The 14,762-nt window shown below is 55.5% G+C and overlaps 7 protein-coding genes across 7 annotated transcripts; 4 read left to right on the top strand and 3 right to left on the bottom strand.

Moving 5' to 3' along the window:
* Positions 1-2: 2 nt before the first annotated feature.
* PHSY_007310 (cytoplasmic protein) lies at positions 3-545 on the top strand (the record flags this gene model as incomplete). The annotated part of the gene is made up of 1 exon (XM_012337904.1): positions 3-545. One exon carries the CDS (start codon positions 3-5, stop codon positions 543-545), a length of 543 nt encoding a protein of 180 aa, XP_012193294.1.
* A 399-nt stretch (positions 546-944) lies between these two features.
* On the bottom strand, positions 945-2,567 carry PHSY_007309 (nonsense-mediated mRNA decay protein 3; the record flags this gene model as incomplete). Its single annotated transcript, XM_012337903.1, has 1 exon — positions 945-2,567. The coding sequence occupies one exon, from the start codon at positions 2,565-2,567 to the stop codon at positions 945-947; it is 1,623 nt and encodes a 540-aa protein (XP_012193293.1).
* Positions 2,568-2,604: 37 nt separating this feature from the next.
* Positions 2,605-3,518, bottom strand: PHSY_007308 (hypothetical protein; the record flags this gene model as incomplete). The annotated part of the gene is made up of 2 exons (XM_012337902.1): positions 2,605-2,750; positions 3,347-3,518. The coding sequence occupies 2 exons, from the start codon at positions 3,516-3,518 to the stop codon at positions 2,605-2,607; spliced, it is 318 nt and encodes a 105-aa protein (XP_012193292.1).
* A 1,434-nt stretch (positions 3,519-4,952) lies between these two features.
* On the top strand, positions 4,953-7,247 carry PHSY_007307 (hypothetical protein; the record flags this gene model as incomplete). Its single annotated transcript, XM_012337901.1, has 1 exon — positions 4,953-7,247. The coding sequence occupies one exon, from the start codon at positions 4,953-4,955 to the stop codon at positions 7,245-7,247; it is 2,295 nt and encodes a 764-aa protein (XP_012193291.1).
* Positions 7,248-7,459: 212 nt separating this feature from the next.
* PHSY_007306 (expressed protein) lies at positions 7,460-12,297 on the top strand (the record flags this gene model as incomplete). The annotated part of the gene is made up of 3 exons (XM_012337900.1): positions 7,460-7,483; positions 10,412-10,573; positions 11,398-12,297. The coding sequence occupies 3 exons, from the start codon at positions 7,460-7,462 to the stop codon at positions 12,295-12,297; spliced, it is 1,086 nt and encodes a 361-aa protein (XP_012193290.1).
* Positions 12,298-12,389: 92 nt separating this feature from the next.
* Positions 12,390-12,710, top strand: PHSY_007305 (hypothetical protein; the record flags this gene model as incomplete). Its single annotated transcript, XM_012337899.1, has 1 exon — positions 12,390-12,710. One exon carries the CDS (start codon positions 12,390-12,392, stop codon positions 12,708-12,710), a length of 321 nt encoding a protein of 106 aa, XP_012193289.1.
* A 385-nt stretch (positions 12,711-13,095) lies between these two features.
* PHSY_007304 (hypothetical protein) lies at positions 13,096-14,658 on the bottom strand (the record flags this gene model as incomplete). The annotated part of the gene is made up of 1 exon (XM_012337898.1): positions 13,096-14,658. One exon carries the CDS (start codon positions 14,656-14,658, stop codon positions 13,096-13,098), a length of 1,563 nt encoding a protein of 520 aa, XP_012193288.1.
* Between the last annotated feature and the right edge of the window lie 104 nt (positions 14,659-14,762).

Genomic DNA, 14,762 nt, shown 5'->3' with positions numbered 1-14,762 from the left:
AGATGACAGAGACGACGTCGACGCTGCTCCCTGGAGGGTTTCACGCATTCAACCCGCAAGCGGATTTCTCGGACAACAAAGAAACCAACAACGCACGACCTCTCACCGATGCCGTCATCACGATCCGTATCATCAAGTCGTTCGAATTTCGATCCATGAAAGCTTTCGTTATCAAATCGATCGATCTGACTTCGACGAGCGTTGCTGAGTTGGAGGAAAAGTGTCGACAGGAAGTCAAGACGAATTCGAGCTACCGAGCGTTCAAGAGTTATGCTGACAAGTTGGATACGCTGAAGCTGTACACCAGGGCGCATGGAAGTAAGACGACGAATTTGATCATCAACCTCGACCGCCCAGAGTGGGTTTTGGAAGATGCAAATCTGGGAGCACTCGTCAAGGAGGGTGAGAGAGTGGGAAAGACAAAGGAGAACACGACGTTGGCAGAAATCGGAATCGAGAACGAGACGGAGTTGAGCTTCTTCAACAAGCAAGCGTACGAAGAGTTTTTGGCTAACCCGAATACAAAGTGGGATGCAACCGGATGATGGAATGAGAAGACTCGGTGATGCAAGGAAGAGGAAAGGAGACGAGGCACTATACCCATTGCAACAATCTAATCGCTCAACGACCGCTCTTCAGATAGCACCCCACCCCCCATACATCGCCCTGGCAAGACCAGCAAAGCGTCCCTCGCCTCAACCCAACCCAACTCGTCAATCTCACGCAAACATTCGATACTTGTTTCTTCGTTCCACACTTCAAGGCAAAATCAAGCACACAGCTCATTCGTCACGGATCAAGGCTCTCTGTAAATGGCATGCTGTCACACCAAAGTTTGCGGAAAAGAACGTGACTGTGAAGTGATGCTCGGAATGCAGAGTCTATTGAGATGAACCGATCGAATGCAATGACACATGAGAACACAAGAATGGCTCCGCAGACGATCAATCCTCAATCGCCATATCCTCCAGATCGTCCAACAACTCATCCATCCCCACCCTCGGTGCATCATCATCGCCCCACTCGCTCTCCCCATCCGTGGTGGCACCATCATCGAATTCGCCATCCTCCTCCATCCCGCCGTTCGCCAACGCCGCCTCCCTCTCGGCCTTGATCTGCGCCGCGCGCTCCTTCCTCAACTTCCTCTCCTCCTCCTTCTTCGCATCCCTGTACAGGTTAACAGTCCCGCGCATCTCCTCATCCTCCTCGAGCTCCCTCAAGAACAACTCATAATCGCGCTCCACGCGCTGCGAATCCAACCCACCTCGTCGGCCCACAGCACCGCGTCCGACCGCACCTTCCGCCGACGGATCCTCCGCCTCCTTGGCCATCGACTTGAGCTTCCACATGCGGTGCTTGGATCGCTTCTTGCGCTCCGGGTACGACTTCTTGACCAGCACCACGTCGGGCATTCGGTCGGCGGGCAACGTGTCCCACGTGGCCGAGTTGAAGTTGGCGACGCGAAGGTGGTAGCCCATGACGGTATCTCCTGGCTGCAGGATGGCTCCGAGGTGGGTGCGGGTGTGGTAGACTGCGTCGGCTTCGCCGAACGAGGTGGCGTTGAGAGGCGACACTTGGGCGTCGGCTTCTTCGAGACGCCTGTTCTGGACGCCGTGCGTGTTGGTAGCGTATCGTCCGGTGGGCTCGATGTCGAGTACGAGGAACTCGATCATCTCCGGAATCGTGGCCAGCGGCGGCTGCGGATCCCTCCAGTACTTCTCCGCCGGCACTTCGGCGAGCTGCAAGCTGATAGGATCGATGAAGCGCAACGAATTGGTCACCTTGTGGCAGAGCACGAGCTGACCGATGTTGCCGAGCTGCTTGGCCATCTTGGGCGGCAAGCACACGAGATCGTCCTTGCAGATGGGTGCGATCTCGACACTGTAGGTGAACTTGTAGTTGGTGGTGGAGGTGTGCACGTCCATGGAAATCACCTGTTCCGACTTGGTGGTCTTGATGGGGACGACCGAGTTGAGGAACTCGACCATCTTGATGGCGTGCGATCTTTGCGTGTAGAAGAAGTCGAGACCGTCCTTCTTCTCGTTGATGGAGATGGTGTTCTGATGCGCGTTGTGTTTGAGGATGAGCTGCTCGAGGTAGAGGAAGGTACGTTTGTGTTGAACCTTTTGACGGACCTGGACCATGGCACGCCATGTGTTCTTGGCTGCGAGGCGGGTGCAGTCTGGGCACTGGCCGTACTGCACCACGAATTCGACTTCAAAGATCTGCTGGAGGATGGTGGAGGTGAAGACCTCCTTTTGAACTGTCAACTTGACACGCAGACGCTTGCTGTGCGGTTCTGTCCAGATGAAACCGGCGTCGATGAGTCGCACCTTGTTGAGACCTTTGAGCTTCTTGAGACAAATGGCGAGGAGTTCTCTCGATTCGAGACGAGCAGGCACCCACGAGTTGGGAGGGTTGAGATATCGCTCGCAGTTTCTGCAAAAGTTGACGGTGGCCTGCTTGGGCACCGACTCTGTGATGTCGACCGAGTTTCTCAAGCATGATAGACACAGGTTGGCATTGTTGGGTGTGATGGGTGTACCACAATCGGCACAGAGCACCATGTGCTGTGCTGCTGGTGGATGATACTCCATGTCGTCGCTATCGGTCAAGTGTAGGATCGAGATTGACCGTTGATTTGGTGGTGGTCAATGAGAAGTCGTGGCGTGTGACATGCAGAGAAGAACGGCAAAATTTAAGGCGCAGCGTCAACTTTTTCGGCGGTGGAGAAGTTTTCGACTCAGCAACTGCGAAATTTTCTGAGAAGCATTGCCGTGCTCAGTCGGATCGGGGCCGATTCGTAGCACTGTTAACGTTGATCAACTCACATTCGAAAATCGCCTTTCTCCCGAAAGCCGACTCCTTCGGCAGCTCTTTGACGTAACGTTGTTACTCAGAGTGGAGGAAACACGGAACACCTGCTCGTCAAGCTTCATCCGAGGACCCTCTTCAATTGCTCCTTCTCGACAACGCACCATCACAAGCAGGACAGGCCAGAGAGACAAACTTGGCCTCGGCTTCTACCAAGCTCAAGACACGATCGAACAGGCTAGCAGCGCAGCGAGACACATTCACCATGTAAGCATCCCGTCCAGCCAGGCACATACCAGAACTCAATGGCAACGTCGTTATGCTCATGAGAGAAGCATAACCTGATCGGCTGACAATTGTTCTGCCTCTCTTCCTTTCGTCTCAATAGGTCGGGATCCTCATCAAATCTCACGGATCGAATGAATTCGCCAGCTCACGAGCACACGAGGCAGTTCGTTCAGCAGACCGGCGCTGCCGTCTTCACATTGGATGGGTGAGTCGAGACCCTAAATTGCCATCGTGCAGAACCTACCCTTAGCCTTGTACGACTCGATCAGATCGCTGACACCTACGAAATCATCTAATCTTCCACGAACACGATGGCGACACTGCAGCGAGCGAGGGTCTGGCGTTTCGCAGCTCTGCGCACAGCAGTCGGATGGCCGTCTGACCTGCACCGAGATCGCTTTGGAAGGTGCGTACATTCCGCTCGTCGGCAGAAGCTAGCTTGATAGTCTGGCTTTCGGCTGACACACGACTGACATGGGTCTCGACCGCGTTCTTGACAGCTAAATCCCTCTTCTCGACAATGCAAAGCCTCAATTTCTTCTGTACCTTGCCACAGGACCCGTCCAAGACGCACATCAACTGCCAGCGCATTCCTTCATCATAATTCGATACGATTGGACGTCAACGTCTCGATCAACCATTGCGATCATCATGATACAGATCGGATTGTGTCAGCGATTGGATGAGAGCACCTGTCGGATAGAGACCGTAAGAGGTACGCTGTACGGCAAGCCAAGGTTTCGACCTGCTTCAACTCAAGTACGTATTCGCAGCTATGAGCTTGAGGAGAGGTCATTAGAACAAGGTCCGAAAGATCTTTAGTAGTCAAGTTACTATTTAGTGGTCGGCAAGCTCCGAAGAAGCGCTTTCCCACGCTCTGGGCAAGCATTTCGCAACTCTGCTCTGCTAGAGTAACCTCACGGACCGTTACAGTGTGTGAACATGATACTGGACAACATTGCAGAACAGACTGGTCGGTTCCCAAGCATCGAGTGCGCAACCTTGGTGCTCGTTCTCAGTGAGCACTCCTTGGAGCGGCGCTGGTCATTTGGAACGGTCAGCCAAGCGAGTCTGTAGCACGAAAAGCAGCCTTCCGAAAGTCTAATGCGGTGTCCGCAAATAATTTTTTGAGAAAAGGCTTCTTCCGCCTCTTGGGTTGGATGGAAGCGAATCGACAGGGCCGATTCTAACCCGCTAGCTAACGCTTCCATGTGCGCGTTCCGAACGCAATGAACGTGCATGGGAGCAGAGACAGCCTGAAGTACAGTGTGTTGAATTGCAAATCGTATGAACCGACACAGGCATCAACGTGAGAGCTGTATGCGTGCACGTCGCGCACCCGATTCAAGAGTTATTCGCAGCTACAGAAGCAAGTCGGCAGTTCCGTCGTCTCCGAAAAGCCGTGGTGTTGTTCCTGTCTTTCACCTGGAAACATCCTATCTTCCTGTTCCGTCCCTTGCACGGCTTGCAAACAGCCACTCTTCACGCAAATCGCATTGATCTCGTCACACACGCTACGCAGAGGCTAGGCCGGTACTGCACGCGACACCTACGGCATCCTTCTGGCGCTCAGTAACGCTCCTTTCGTCTCCACCACACGCTCTTTTTATCGGCAACCCATCCTTTCGATACCATCGACTGCTCACAATCGTCTTGTACACCCGTTCTAACTAATTGACAACACTTCTGGCTTACGACCTTCGATTCGTGTCGTCCACTGATCAGTCAATCGGCCCTCTTCCGCCTTCAACGGCTTCCCAAATCGAGACGCCGCTACCAGCCGAGTTGTTAGTGCAGCACGGCTGACTCGCCTACATCACAACGAACAACTAGGACCTCTTGCTGCTCGTATGCCCTCGACTCATCCGGATGTTATTGTCATCTCAAGTAGCAGCAGCGACCATACCACTTCCTCACCACTCCCCGAGCTAACCATACCGAAAATGAACACAAAGACGTCTCAGGCAGAGATCGCAATCGACGACGAGGAGATGCCTCGATCTTCGGCCGCATCGCGTGTTTCTCTGGCCAACCTTCTAGGACCAAGCGGGCCAGGCTCTTCGCCGTATGCCAATTCTCCACGCACTTCGCCCCGCAAGCGATCGAGCGCCGATGCTTCCGGATCAAATCTACAGCTGCCGTCAGAGGCAGCAAACGCAAGCAACGGCACCGACCATCGCGAGCCTCGACGATCCAATGCCTCTTCGCCACAACGAGCTTCAGCGACAGCGGCAGAGTCGGAACAGCATTTCCATGACGCAGAAGAGGATGTTCAGGAAGACGTAGCTATGGTAGATGCCTCCGAAGAGAATGACCAAAACCTGAACGGTCCTGGACACGCCGATGGTGACGATGATGTCGACGACGATGACGAAGAAGACGATGATGATGATGATGACAAGGCTACCACAGATGCAGGTAGCGCGTCGGAAGACGAGGGCGGCGACAAAGGCGAAGGCCCCTCGTCCAAAGATGGAGCCAAGTCGGGCGACAAGGCAGCCGCACCCAAGAAGCGCTCTCGACGCCGAAGCCCGTCTCTTCCGGAAGCTGTGGCGCCAGCACCTAAAAGACCCACGGTTCGTATAGACATCCTCGAAGCCCGCCAGAGTGGCTATCTCATCAACGTTCCAGAGCTCGTGCTGGTCAAGCTCAAGGGAGAGGATCATCCATGGGCGAAATGGTACGAGGAGCAACTGCTTGTCCCGGCAGAGCCAGAACCTGTCGTCGCGCCGCCAGACGGTGCTGGAATCCCCGGCGATCTCGAGCCAGGACTTGCCAAGCTTCTTGCCAAATATCGTCCCGACGAGCCCTCTGGTGCGCCTTCGGGCGCTAGCGCGGCGAGTAAAAAGCGCCGACGACCCATCGACGACAAGTACGATATCGGGCAGTACGACGTGCGCGACCCCTTCGTCGATGACTCGGAGCTCAATATCGATGAGCCTACCCACTTTGCCAAGCCCAAAGCAGACGGCTTCTACGTCACGCAGGGCACCGTCGAGCTCGCCAAGGCCAAAGCCATGGCCAAAGGACAGCCCCTCCCGCCCTCAGAAAGGCCTAAACCGCTCAGCATTCGCGATTCCAAATTCGGCTTCGCGGGATCTCTCAACAGGCTTGTGGCCCGCAAGGCACAGCAGGGCGCGGCTTTGCCTCCGATGCCACCGACGGGATCACCGTCGATGCAGCTCGGCTCGCTCCTCAACAGTGGCGATCCTGGCAGTCCTTCTGTCGGCGCCGCCTCGGCACTCACCAACGCGTCCAGGCAGGAAGGCACTCGCGACTCGCCCATCAAGGTCGATGACATTGACTCGGGCTCCTCCAAGATGGCTAAAAAGAACAACCGTTACCCCACCCTGCCCGTCGATCCTCGTCTTCAAGCTTCATTCGACGAGCTCAAGGCTGAGGTGGATGCGGAGAGCTTCGCCGTCAAGACCAAGTTCCCTCCTTCGCTCAAGCCACCCCTCGTCGAGACGGCCAAACTGGCCGTCATGCTGGGCGAGTACGACGACAACTTTTTCAATCACCTTCCGACGATCTTCCCGTACAACCGCTTCACCATGATGAAGCTGGTCAAGCGCGAGTTCTTTCCACACCACATGAAGTACTTTGAAGATCTCAAGCAGGATCACCTGGACAAGCTCGGCGAGATGATCCGCGACAGCTTCCCGCAGCAACTTGCTGAGTTTGAAGCGGCGCACAAGGCATGGGTGGACCGCGGCGAGGCACCTAAGGACGGCGAGGCAGCGCAGGCCGACAAGCCGCCCAAGGAGAAGTCCGCTGCCGACGAGTCGATGGAAGTCGACGGCGCCAAGGAGGTCGAAGACGAGAACATCGAGCCGACCAAGCGATGGAAATGGAGCGAAGAGATGCGCGAAGAGGTGTTCATGCTCATCACCATCGAGAATGCGATGAGCGAGCTTCGTAACGAAAAGTACAAGCTTGAGGGTTCGGTCGAGCAGTACAGCGAGATCAATGCCCGCAAAGCTTGCTACAAGCAGATGTTCGAACTGTTTCCCGAAGACGGATGGACGACATCGACCAACATCTCGCGAGAGTACGCGCAGATTAAGAAGAAGAAGGACCGACAGGAGGCACGTGGCGAGGACATCTTTGCGGATTCGCGAGCCAGCAGCGCCGTTCCAGCCTGAGAAGTCGATGGCAAGAGGGCGTCAAGCCACGATCGGAAGAAGCTGAGCGGAGCAATCTTGTAGAGGTATTTAACAGCGGCGTCTGCGCTCAAGTGTATTCGATAAATCTATCTTCCATTGACTAGGACAGCCGAGAGACATGTGATGAGGAGGTTGGTCTGTACCTGGGTGGGGAGATGAGATGTCTGAGGGGCACCTGCATCGTAGCTTTGATGGCAGGCCTGCTGCTGCGGCAGGTACCTTAACTACTTGAGCTGCTTGACGAGGATAGAGACCCAGGTCCATGCTAGCGAACCCCTCGAAGGTAACATCCAAAGATGCGTTGACGGTGCTGCGCTTGTTTCGGGGAGCCTGACGGGGACAAGGAACCACCCACTAGAACTCGTACATTGGGTGTTTCGAAGGCACAAAAATCTTGCCATTCCCTCATGTGTGGTATCCAGCTACAATGCATCAGGGTCTCTTGGGTGTCAGCTATCAAGCTTGGGGACAGACTTATCAACAATCTTCCTTTCAGGCCGGACAGACAAAGGACGAGAAGGCTCCATCGATCCGAGCACGGGTGCTGCAGCTTCAGGGCGCCTCACAGTCTTGCTGTGAGGTTCAGCGTTCAGCCGTCCTGCATCAGGACAGTTGTGAGGTTAACAAGCAGCTCAAGACAGCTCTGATGACAGCGGCATCCAGTCATACAGCGATCCACCTATCGACCTCTGAAGCGGTCACGATCAGCCTGAAAGAGCCTGACAAGCACTACGAGTAGCTCAGACTTGGCAGCTTCAGCACCCAATCTCTCTTCGCGAGCCCAGGTCGACTCAAGTATGCAGACCACCGCAGATTTACAGCAGCGCTACCAGCAACGTCTCCAAGCTGACCATCACTGCTCCTTGCTCTGTAAACTTGCTGCTGTCGTTTGCACAACCTGATAGCTGCGTGTTTGGAAAAGAGCCCGTGCGCGACACCTCGACAGGTGTGCGCGCGCGTTGCTGTTGCGGACGAGTCAAGCCGAACAGAAGTGGCCTTTTCGAGAGCTTATCTTAATGGAAAGGCAACCAGAACTGTGCTCTGTGGAGGCCGTTCTGACCCTGAATTGAGGCCCAGTTGAGGAAGATAGACCCAACTTTGCGTTCGGCAAAGAAAACTGGTATATGCTCGAGTTGTCGCCATTCCAATGCGAGGCAAGACGATTGCTGCATCGGCGGTACATCCGAAAATATGGCGAGCCAAACGTTGAGACAGTCTGGAGCGAGGCTTGAGGCCCATGAGCGGAGCGACGGTCAACTTTTGAGATAGCACAACACGAGGTGGGTCAAGCTGCTGTCTGCGGAGTTTTGCTGTCTGCTGATTTTGTCTAGGTCGTGTGCTCGTTTGGTCTATATTGGATGCGAGATGGCCCGTGAGCGTAACTGATTGCTTCGTCCTCTGTTGAGTCTCAGTCTGTGTGGTTCAATTGCCTCTAATTCGCCCTCGCTGTAAGAAGTCGACCGCCGCCTCTCCAACAACAACATGCAAGGCAGGTACACGAATAGATTCTTTCTGAGATTCGACCGAGAGTCGAAGAATTTGATTCGAGACCCACACCAAATGTGATGCTGGAAGACAATGTCAACGGAGTCGCTCCAAATGTTCAGACATGGCAAGTTCGGATGCAGGGGCCAACACGATTCGTATGGCGCGACGGTTCAGCCGACCGTCCAGCCAAGGCAGAGGTCACAAGACACGCACGCACGCAACGCATCGTGTGAGACTAACCCAAAAGAGTCGTTTCCAGTCACATTTCGGCTAGGTCCGCCAGATAACGCATGCTGTTGCCGTGGCGGAGTTTCGAGAGTTGAGGCCGCGTTTGGTCATGAGGTCTTTCTCTGCTACGCAGCACGTCACACAGCGGTCCAGCAAAAAAGGTGCACCCTGCATTTTTACCCCACACTTTTTTGATGTGGAGTAGTGCAGCTGATGACTGGTAAAGTGCCCAGGTCAGCGGACCAACACTTTTTTCAACGCAAAAGCCCATGCTCGAAAACAAAATAAAGCGCCTCTCCGCCTTATCTGGCGTGCGCTGATACAGGCTCGCTTAGATGGTGGGAAAGTCACAGGACCAAAAAGGTCTCTAGTGTGGGTCGGGTCGAGTCGCCTGTCATGGTCCGCTCGCTCCAGAGACCCTGTTTCGGCAAGCGCCGTCCCTGCCCTCGCCCTTGAAAGTCTGAGCGTACCCCACTAGGTTCGTCACAGACGCTGAACACGGAAACATACCAGGATTTGGAAGCAGAGCACGTCTCACGGCATAGGATGTATGGATCCCGCGGAAGTCGATGATGAGCGAGCGCTGTCAATTTATAGTCGAAGGGAGAACAGCGAGCAGGGCGACGAATATATTGCAGAAGCGAGGCGATGACTGACTTGTGCTCTGATCTGGCTCCGTCGGCCTCGCCCATTCATGGAGGAAAGGCACACAGTGCAGACTTGGCTCTGACACTTCGGCTGCTCCTGTACGGCATTTTGCACCGCAAAGTCTCTCACATGCAGCAGCTTTTGTGCGTCGACTTGAGATGCCTTTCCCAGGCAAGCACGCACAGAGATGGCTGTCCTTTCCTACTTGTTGACGCTTCAGTAGCAAGTTTGGCGGAAACAGAGCGGCTTGAGCTAATTTATGTTCTTGCTGTCCACTCTCGTCACGACCGCTCAGCCGTCTGAGCTGTGCTTTGGCCCACGAGGTGCTACTGTCCGGCAACAGTAGGGGAGGCACACAATTGCAGCTGCAGGGTGCTTCAACAAGTAAGGCAGCATGACAATTTTTGACACTGAGGCCGGCCTTTCGTGTCGGCGCTTACTGCAGAAATCAAGCTGGCTGCTTGCTTGTGGGGCGGAGCCCAGAGGAGCACCCAGGATCGTTTCGTTGAGGATAGGCGGAGCGGGCGAGGGGAAACCAGCAGGGGATGACCCGCTCTCAATTCAACCGTAGGAGGAGCTAATCAGACCAGTGTCGTTGAGTGCCCTAGTGCTGTCAGGCGGAGAACCTCAACAGTCATCCTGCGTCTCTCCCTCTGGTACCCACCAAGTCGACACTCCCTCGATGCCTTGTTCTCTAAGCATAACTCTCAGCCTGCACGCCTTCGGGCGCTTTTGATCTGTGTGTGAAGGCTTTTTTGAGGCTGAACATGCAACTGTAGCTGGATCCTGTGCGCCAGATCCAGCGAACTTGCAGCTTTCGGCTTGAGCCGTCCGTGCTCTTGCGCTGTCCCCACATCTTGTGCTTTACTGCAGAGGATGTGGCCGAAAGTCCGCTGTCTCTCTTTCCCCTTTGCCTCTCTGCTGTGCTGCGCTGTGCTCGTGTGAGTGTGACCGCTGCCGACTTTCCACGTAGACCCTGCGGCTCTTCTGCGTCTTTGTTCGCTTGAACGGCGCTCGCCGACACCCTGGTGCCTCGCCTTGCGCTGCACCCCACACTTCTCGACGTCGCTTTGCAAAAGAGTCTGGCTCGAGTCAGCCCTGCAGAAGTAGGCGAATGGACCGTGCGGTCTCTGGCCGAATGCCAGGCGGCTGACCATTGCCAAACAGTAGCATGGCCTCGTCGCAGCATTCATCCTGGAGTATAAAGACCTTCGCTCGTCGATGATTCAACCATCCTCCCTTCTCCCATCAGATCAATCATCGATACTCCAGCACACTCTCGAGTCGCTCTTCAACCAAAGCCAGCTAACCAACTCAATCACTGACGCAGCGTTTGCTCATTGCCATCGTCGCAGACAAGACACTTCTCCACCAGCGCAACCCTTCGCCGCCGTTGAATCTACCACACGGCCGCCCGATTACCGTCAAGCAGGATCACTTACGAGCGAGCTAGTATCTAGTCGTTCGTGTTTGGCTCCTCACCACCAGCAGACCTCCTCGTAGCCACATCGGCTGCGTTTCTACCAACTCAAGCGTCCTTAGCATCCGGCTAACCCCTACCCCCACCCCTTCAATCCCCTTCACCCCCCTCATATATCTCCCTTCAAAATGGGCAAGAAATCCAACAAGAACCAGGAGCAGGCTGTCGACCTCACCAATGCAGTACGTATCCGTTATACCCTTCCCCTCAACGTCGTCGTGACTCTTTCTTGTCCGTTCCAAGTGCTGATTGTCAAACTCCCCTTTCTGCCTTTCACTATCACAGGGCCCCAAGGACTGCGGCGTGATCTTCGACAGCTCTGATGCGGTTATGGACGAGGCCAAGAAGATGGTCCGTCTCGACCACGTCTCCAAGCCCTGGACTCGCGAGTCCTGGGAGAAGGCTAGGCCCTTCATTCTCGAGCAGCGTCAGAAGCTCGAGACTTCCGGCTGGGCGGGCACCGACTCGGCCCGTACCGAGATGTACGTGCTCCGCCGCACCGCCCCTCACGGTGCCTTCACAGACGATGGCTTCATGTACATCAGAATGCCAAAGAAGTTCATCGACTTCCACCGATCCAGCCGATCCGCTGAGGAGGATAAGGCCGAGGAGAACGATGACGCCAAGCAGCGCAAGACACTTCGCCGCCGAAAGGAGAACGCACCCTCATACAAGCTCGACAACGAGTACATCTGGAAGGTGCGCGTCGACGGCGACGGCGAGACCAGCGAGCGTGACCCCAACGTCATCCTTGACACTCCTGAGCCATTGGAGAACATCTTCTACCTCGTCCAGTGTCTTTCGCCCGGTATGGCCAAGCTCGAGTACAACCGCAAGGATGCTATGCAGCCCAACACCAAGCAGTCGGATCTCCGCGACGACCCAGAAGCCCCCGCTATGCGACACCGCGCCGTGTTCGCCGCAAGCGAGAAGATGGTTCGCACGCTCCCTCCCGCCTTCTGGATGAAGAAGAACGAGATCGAGCTTCGCAAGATCCTCGGTGGTGAGGCTTACGAGGCCACCATGCGTGCCGCATCGGACGACAAGCGCTCGCACGTCCGCGACGTCAAGGGCCTCAACGAGAAGGTCTGGGAAGAGGCTCTGCCTCCCCGCTCGGAGACAGAGAAGAAGGGCAAGAAGTCGAAGGCCATGAAGTCGGCAAAGGCGGTTGCGGCAAGTGCATGAGGAGCGGCTACGTGTGGCAACGGATCCGCTCTTGACCAATGAGCTTGTAAGATCCTTGCCTCTCTCGTTGTTGCTGCACGCAGCCGCTCCTCATGCGCTTGCCCGCATTCCCCTCTTTGACTTGTCGAACCGTGATCGCGCCGTGGCTCGCTTCTCGTACCAAGCTTCGTGTTTCCCTTCTCGTCTCTGGCTCCTGGCTCCGCACATGGCTACGCAAGAAAACCCATACCTACTGGCTCCGTCGAGACCGGCTCCGTTTTCTCTTGTCCTTTGATGACTGCTTCTCCAGCCGTTGGCGCGTTTGCGCTCTCTCCTCTTCCCCTCGCTTGACCGTGCCTCCTAGCAAGGGGCTGGCACTGGCTCTGCGACTGTTCAGTCAGCCACAGCCCGACAAGCAAACAACCTTACGATGATCTCCATGACCATCTCATGCCCAACAACGTACTCTTAAGCAACGCTTTCTCTCATGCAAATCACCTCGTAGCTCTGCACATGTAACACCATCATCTCTCATCGTCCTGCATCTCGCATCTCTCTCATATCGTATCCAGTCCGCCACAAACCCCTTGTTCAGCTCGCTCGCAGTTCTCTCGAGGGGTCCAGGGTATTCCCGTCAACGGCTTTTGTAGTAGTATCATCGCAAACAAATCGTCTCGAATGAATCTGATTTTGACTCTCGCAGACATAGAGTGAATGTGATCGGTCGGCTTGCAGCGATGAGGTCTGCACAGTCTGCCAGAAGGATGAAGCCTCGGACAGTGTTCGAATCAGTTTGGCTTTAGATGAATCAGGAGATCCTCAAGACTCGTCGACGTCTTGTTCATCTTGATCACCTTCGGCGTCTTCTGCAACCTCGTCTTCGGCGTCGTCGTCCTGCTCGTCAGCCTCTGCCTCAGCTTCTACCTCTGCGTCCTGTTCCTCCGTCTCCTGCTGCTGTTCAATCGTGGGCTGACGCCTTGAGCCGATCCAGTCCTGCCTCGACTGACCCAGGACGGTTCGCAGCTTGTACTCGTACAGACCCTCCTGGCCCCAGACGTGATCGAGAGCGTGGTCTTGTTTCCATCGCTCTGCCTGTTCTTCGAGCCGCTTTCTCGCCCTCTGAGCGTGCGATCTTTGCTTCTCCGACAGCTCCTCCGTCTGGATCGGCTTGTCGAGCTCGGCGATCAGCGTCTGGTTGACCTCGACGTAGTTGGCGCCCAACAGTTGCTCTACTGTCGCGGGCCCGGTGGGTACACCTAGAACTTTGCCGTCTGCTCTGTCGATCAACCTGAAGTAGGGAGCGGGCATCTCCTTCAACGCTTTTCGGGACAACTCTTCCTTGCCCCTCTTTCGTGCCTGTTCGACCTCCTCGTCGGAATCCTCACTACCTGCTCTCAATTTATTCCTACTCCTGCCCACCTGCTTCTTGAGGAGACGGTTGATGGTCTCCACTTTGTCGTCTTCGAGCTTCTTCTCGACCTGATTCTTGCGCTTGCGGGCGGTCTCGGAACGTCGAAGTGCGATCTCGTTTTCGGTGAGCTTCTTCTTGCGGTTCGGATCGAACATGGGTAGTTCCATGTGGGACGATTCCGCACCCCCCTCTCGCGCGAGTTGACGGGCTGTCTTGCCGATGATGGCTTGCATCTCGAGGGCGGTGGCTTCATCCGGCTCGGAAGAGGATTCGTCGTCGGATGCGGAAAGTACTGTGGGTGCGTGGGAGACGTCGAGCTCGTCTTCGAGTTCGTCATCGTCGGGAACGGGGATTTCGTCTTCGTCCGAGTCCGAAGCTTTGCCGCTCTTAGCGCGTGGTTTCCACTTGACCTTTGATGCGTCTTTCGCTCGACGGGTTGCGGGCGGAGTAGGCGCAGAGGGTGCTGTCTTGGAGGCGCGACCCGTTGGAGCGGGGGAAGCGTCTTCTTTGACAGTTGCCTGAGGTGTGCGTGTGAGTTTGACTCGGAGAGACTTTTTACCTGCGCTCGCAGCGGGTGTCGTCGAAGCAGCAGTGGCGCGTGTTGATGTCCTAGCCGATCTTTTGGGAGTCGCGGCTTCACTCCTCGCCGACTTCCGGCCTGAGTTCCTCGTTGCACCTCTACGCGAAGTAGACGGAGCGTCGTACTCCTCGTCATCTTCGTCCAAGTCATCAGCATCTTCATCATCATCGTCCAATTGGTCTCCATCATCGTCTGCCAAAGCATCTGCGACTTCATACTCGTCCTCTTCGTCATCTTTCATGATGGTGCGTGTGGTGCGACGGCGCTTCTTGGATGGAGTCTGAGGAGCAGAGGCCATGACTTCTTCGTCGTCTTCTTGAAGGTCGGAGGCGGAATCTTCGCCAGTGAGGTCGCTACCGTCGGAGAGGGCGTCAAAGTCGGCCGGTGGCATGATTATGAAGGCGAGGCCAAAGCAGCGGATCGAAAGGGTAAGAGATCAGAATTCGAGGGCTGACAAGGGCGATGAGATTGGAATGAACTGAATTTGGGTTTGCT

The sequence above is a fragment of the Pseudozyma hubeiensis genome (genome assembly GCF_000403515.1).
Source record: "Pseudozyma hubeiensis SY62 DNA, scaffold: PHS69, whole genome shotgun sequence".
Taxonomy (NCBI): Eukaryota; Fungi; Basidiomycota; class Ustilaginomycetes; order Ustilaginales; family Ustilaginaceae; genus Pseudozyma; species Pseudozyma hubeiensis.
The sequence above is the reverse complement of the archived record's forward strand: the minus strand, read 5'-3'. Positions and strand labels throughout refer to the sequence as shown.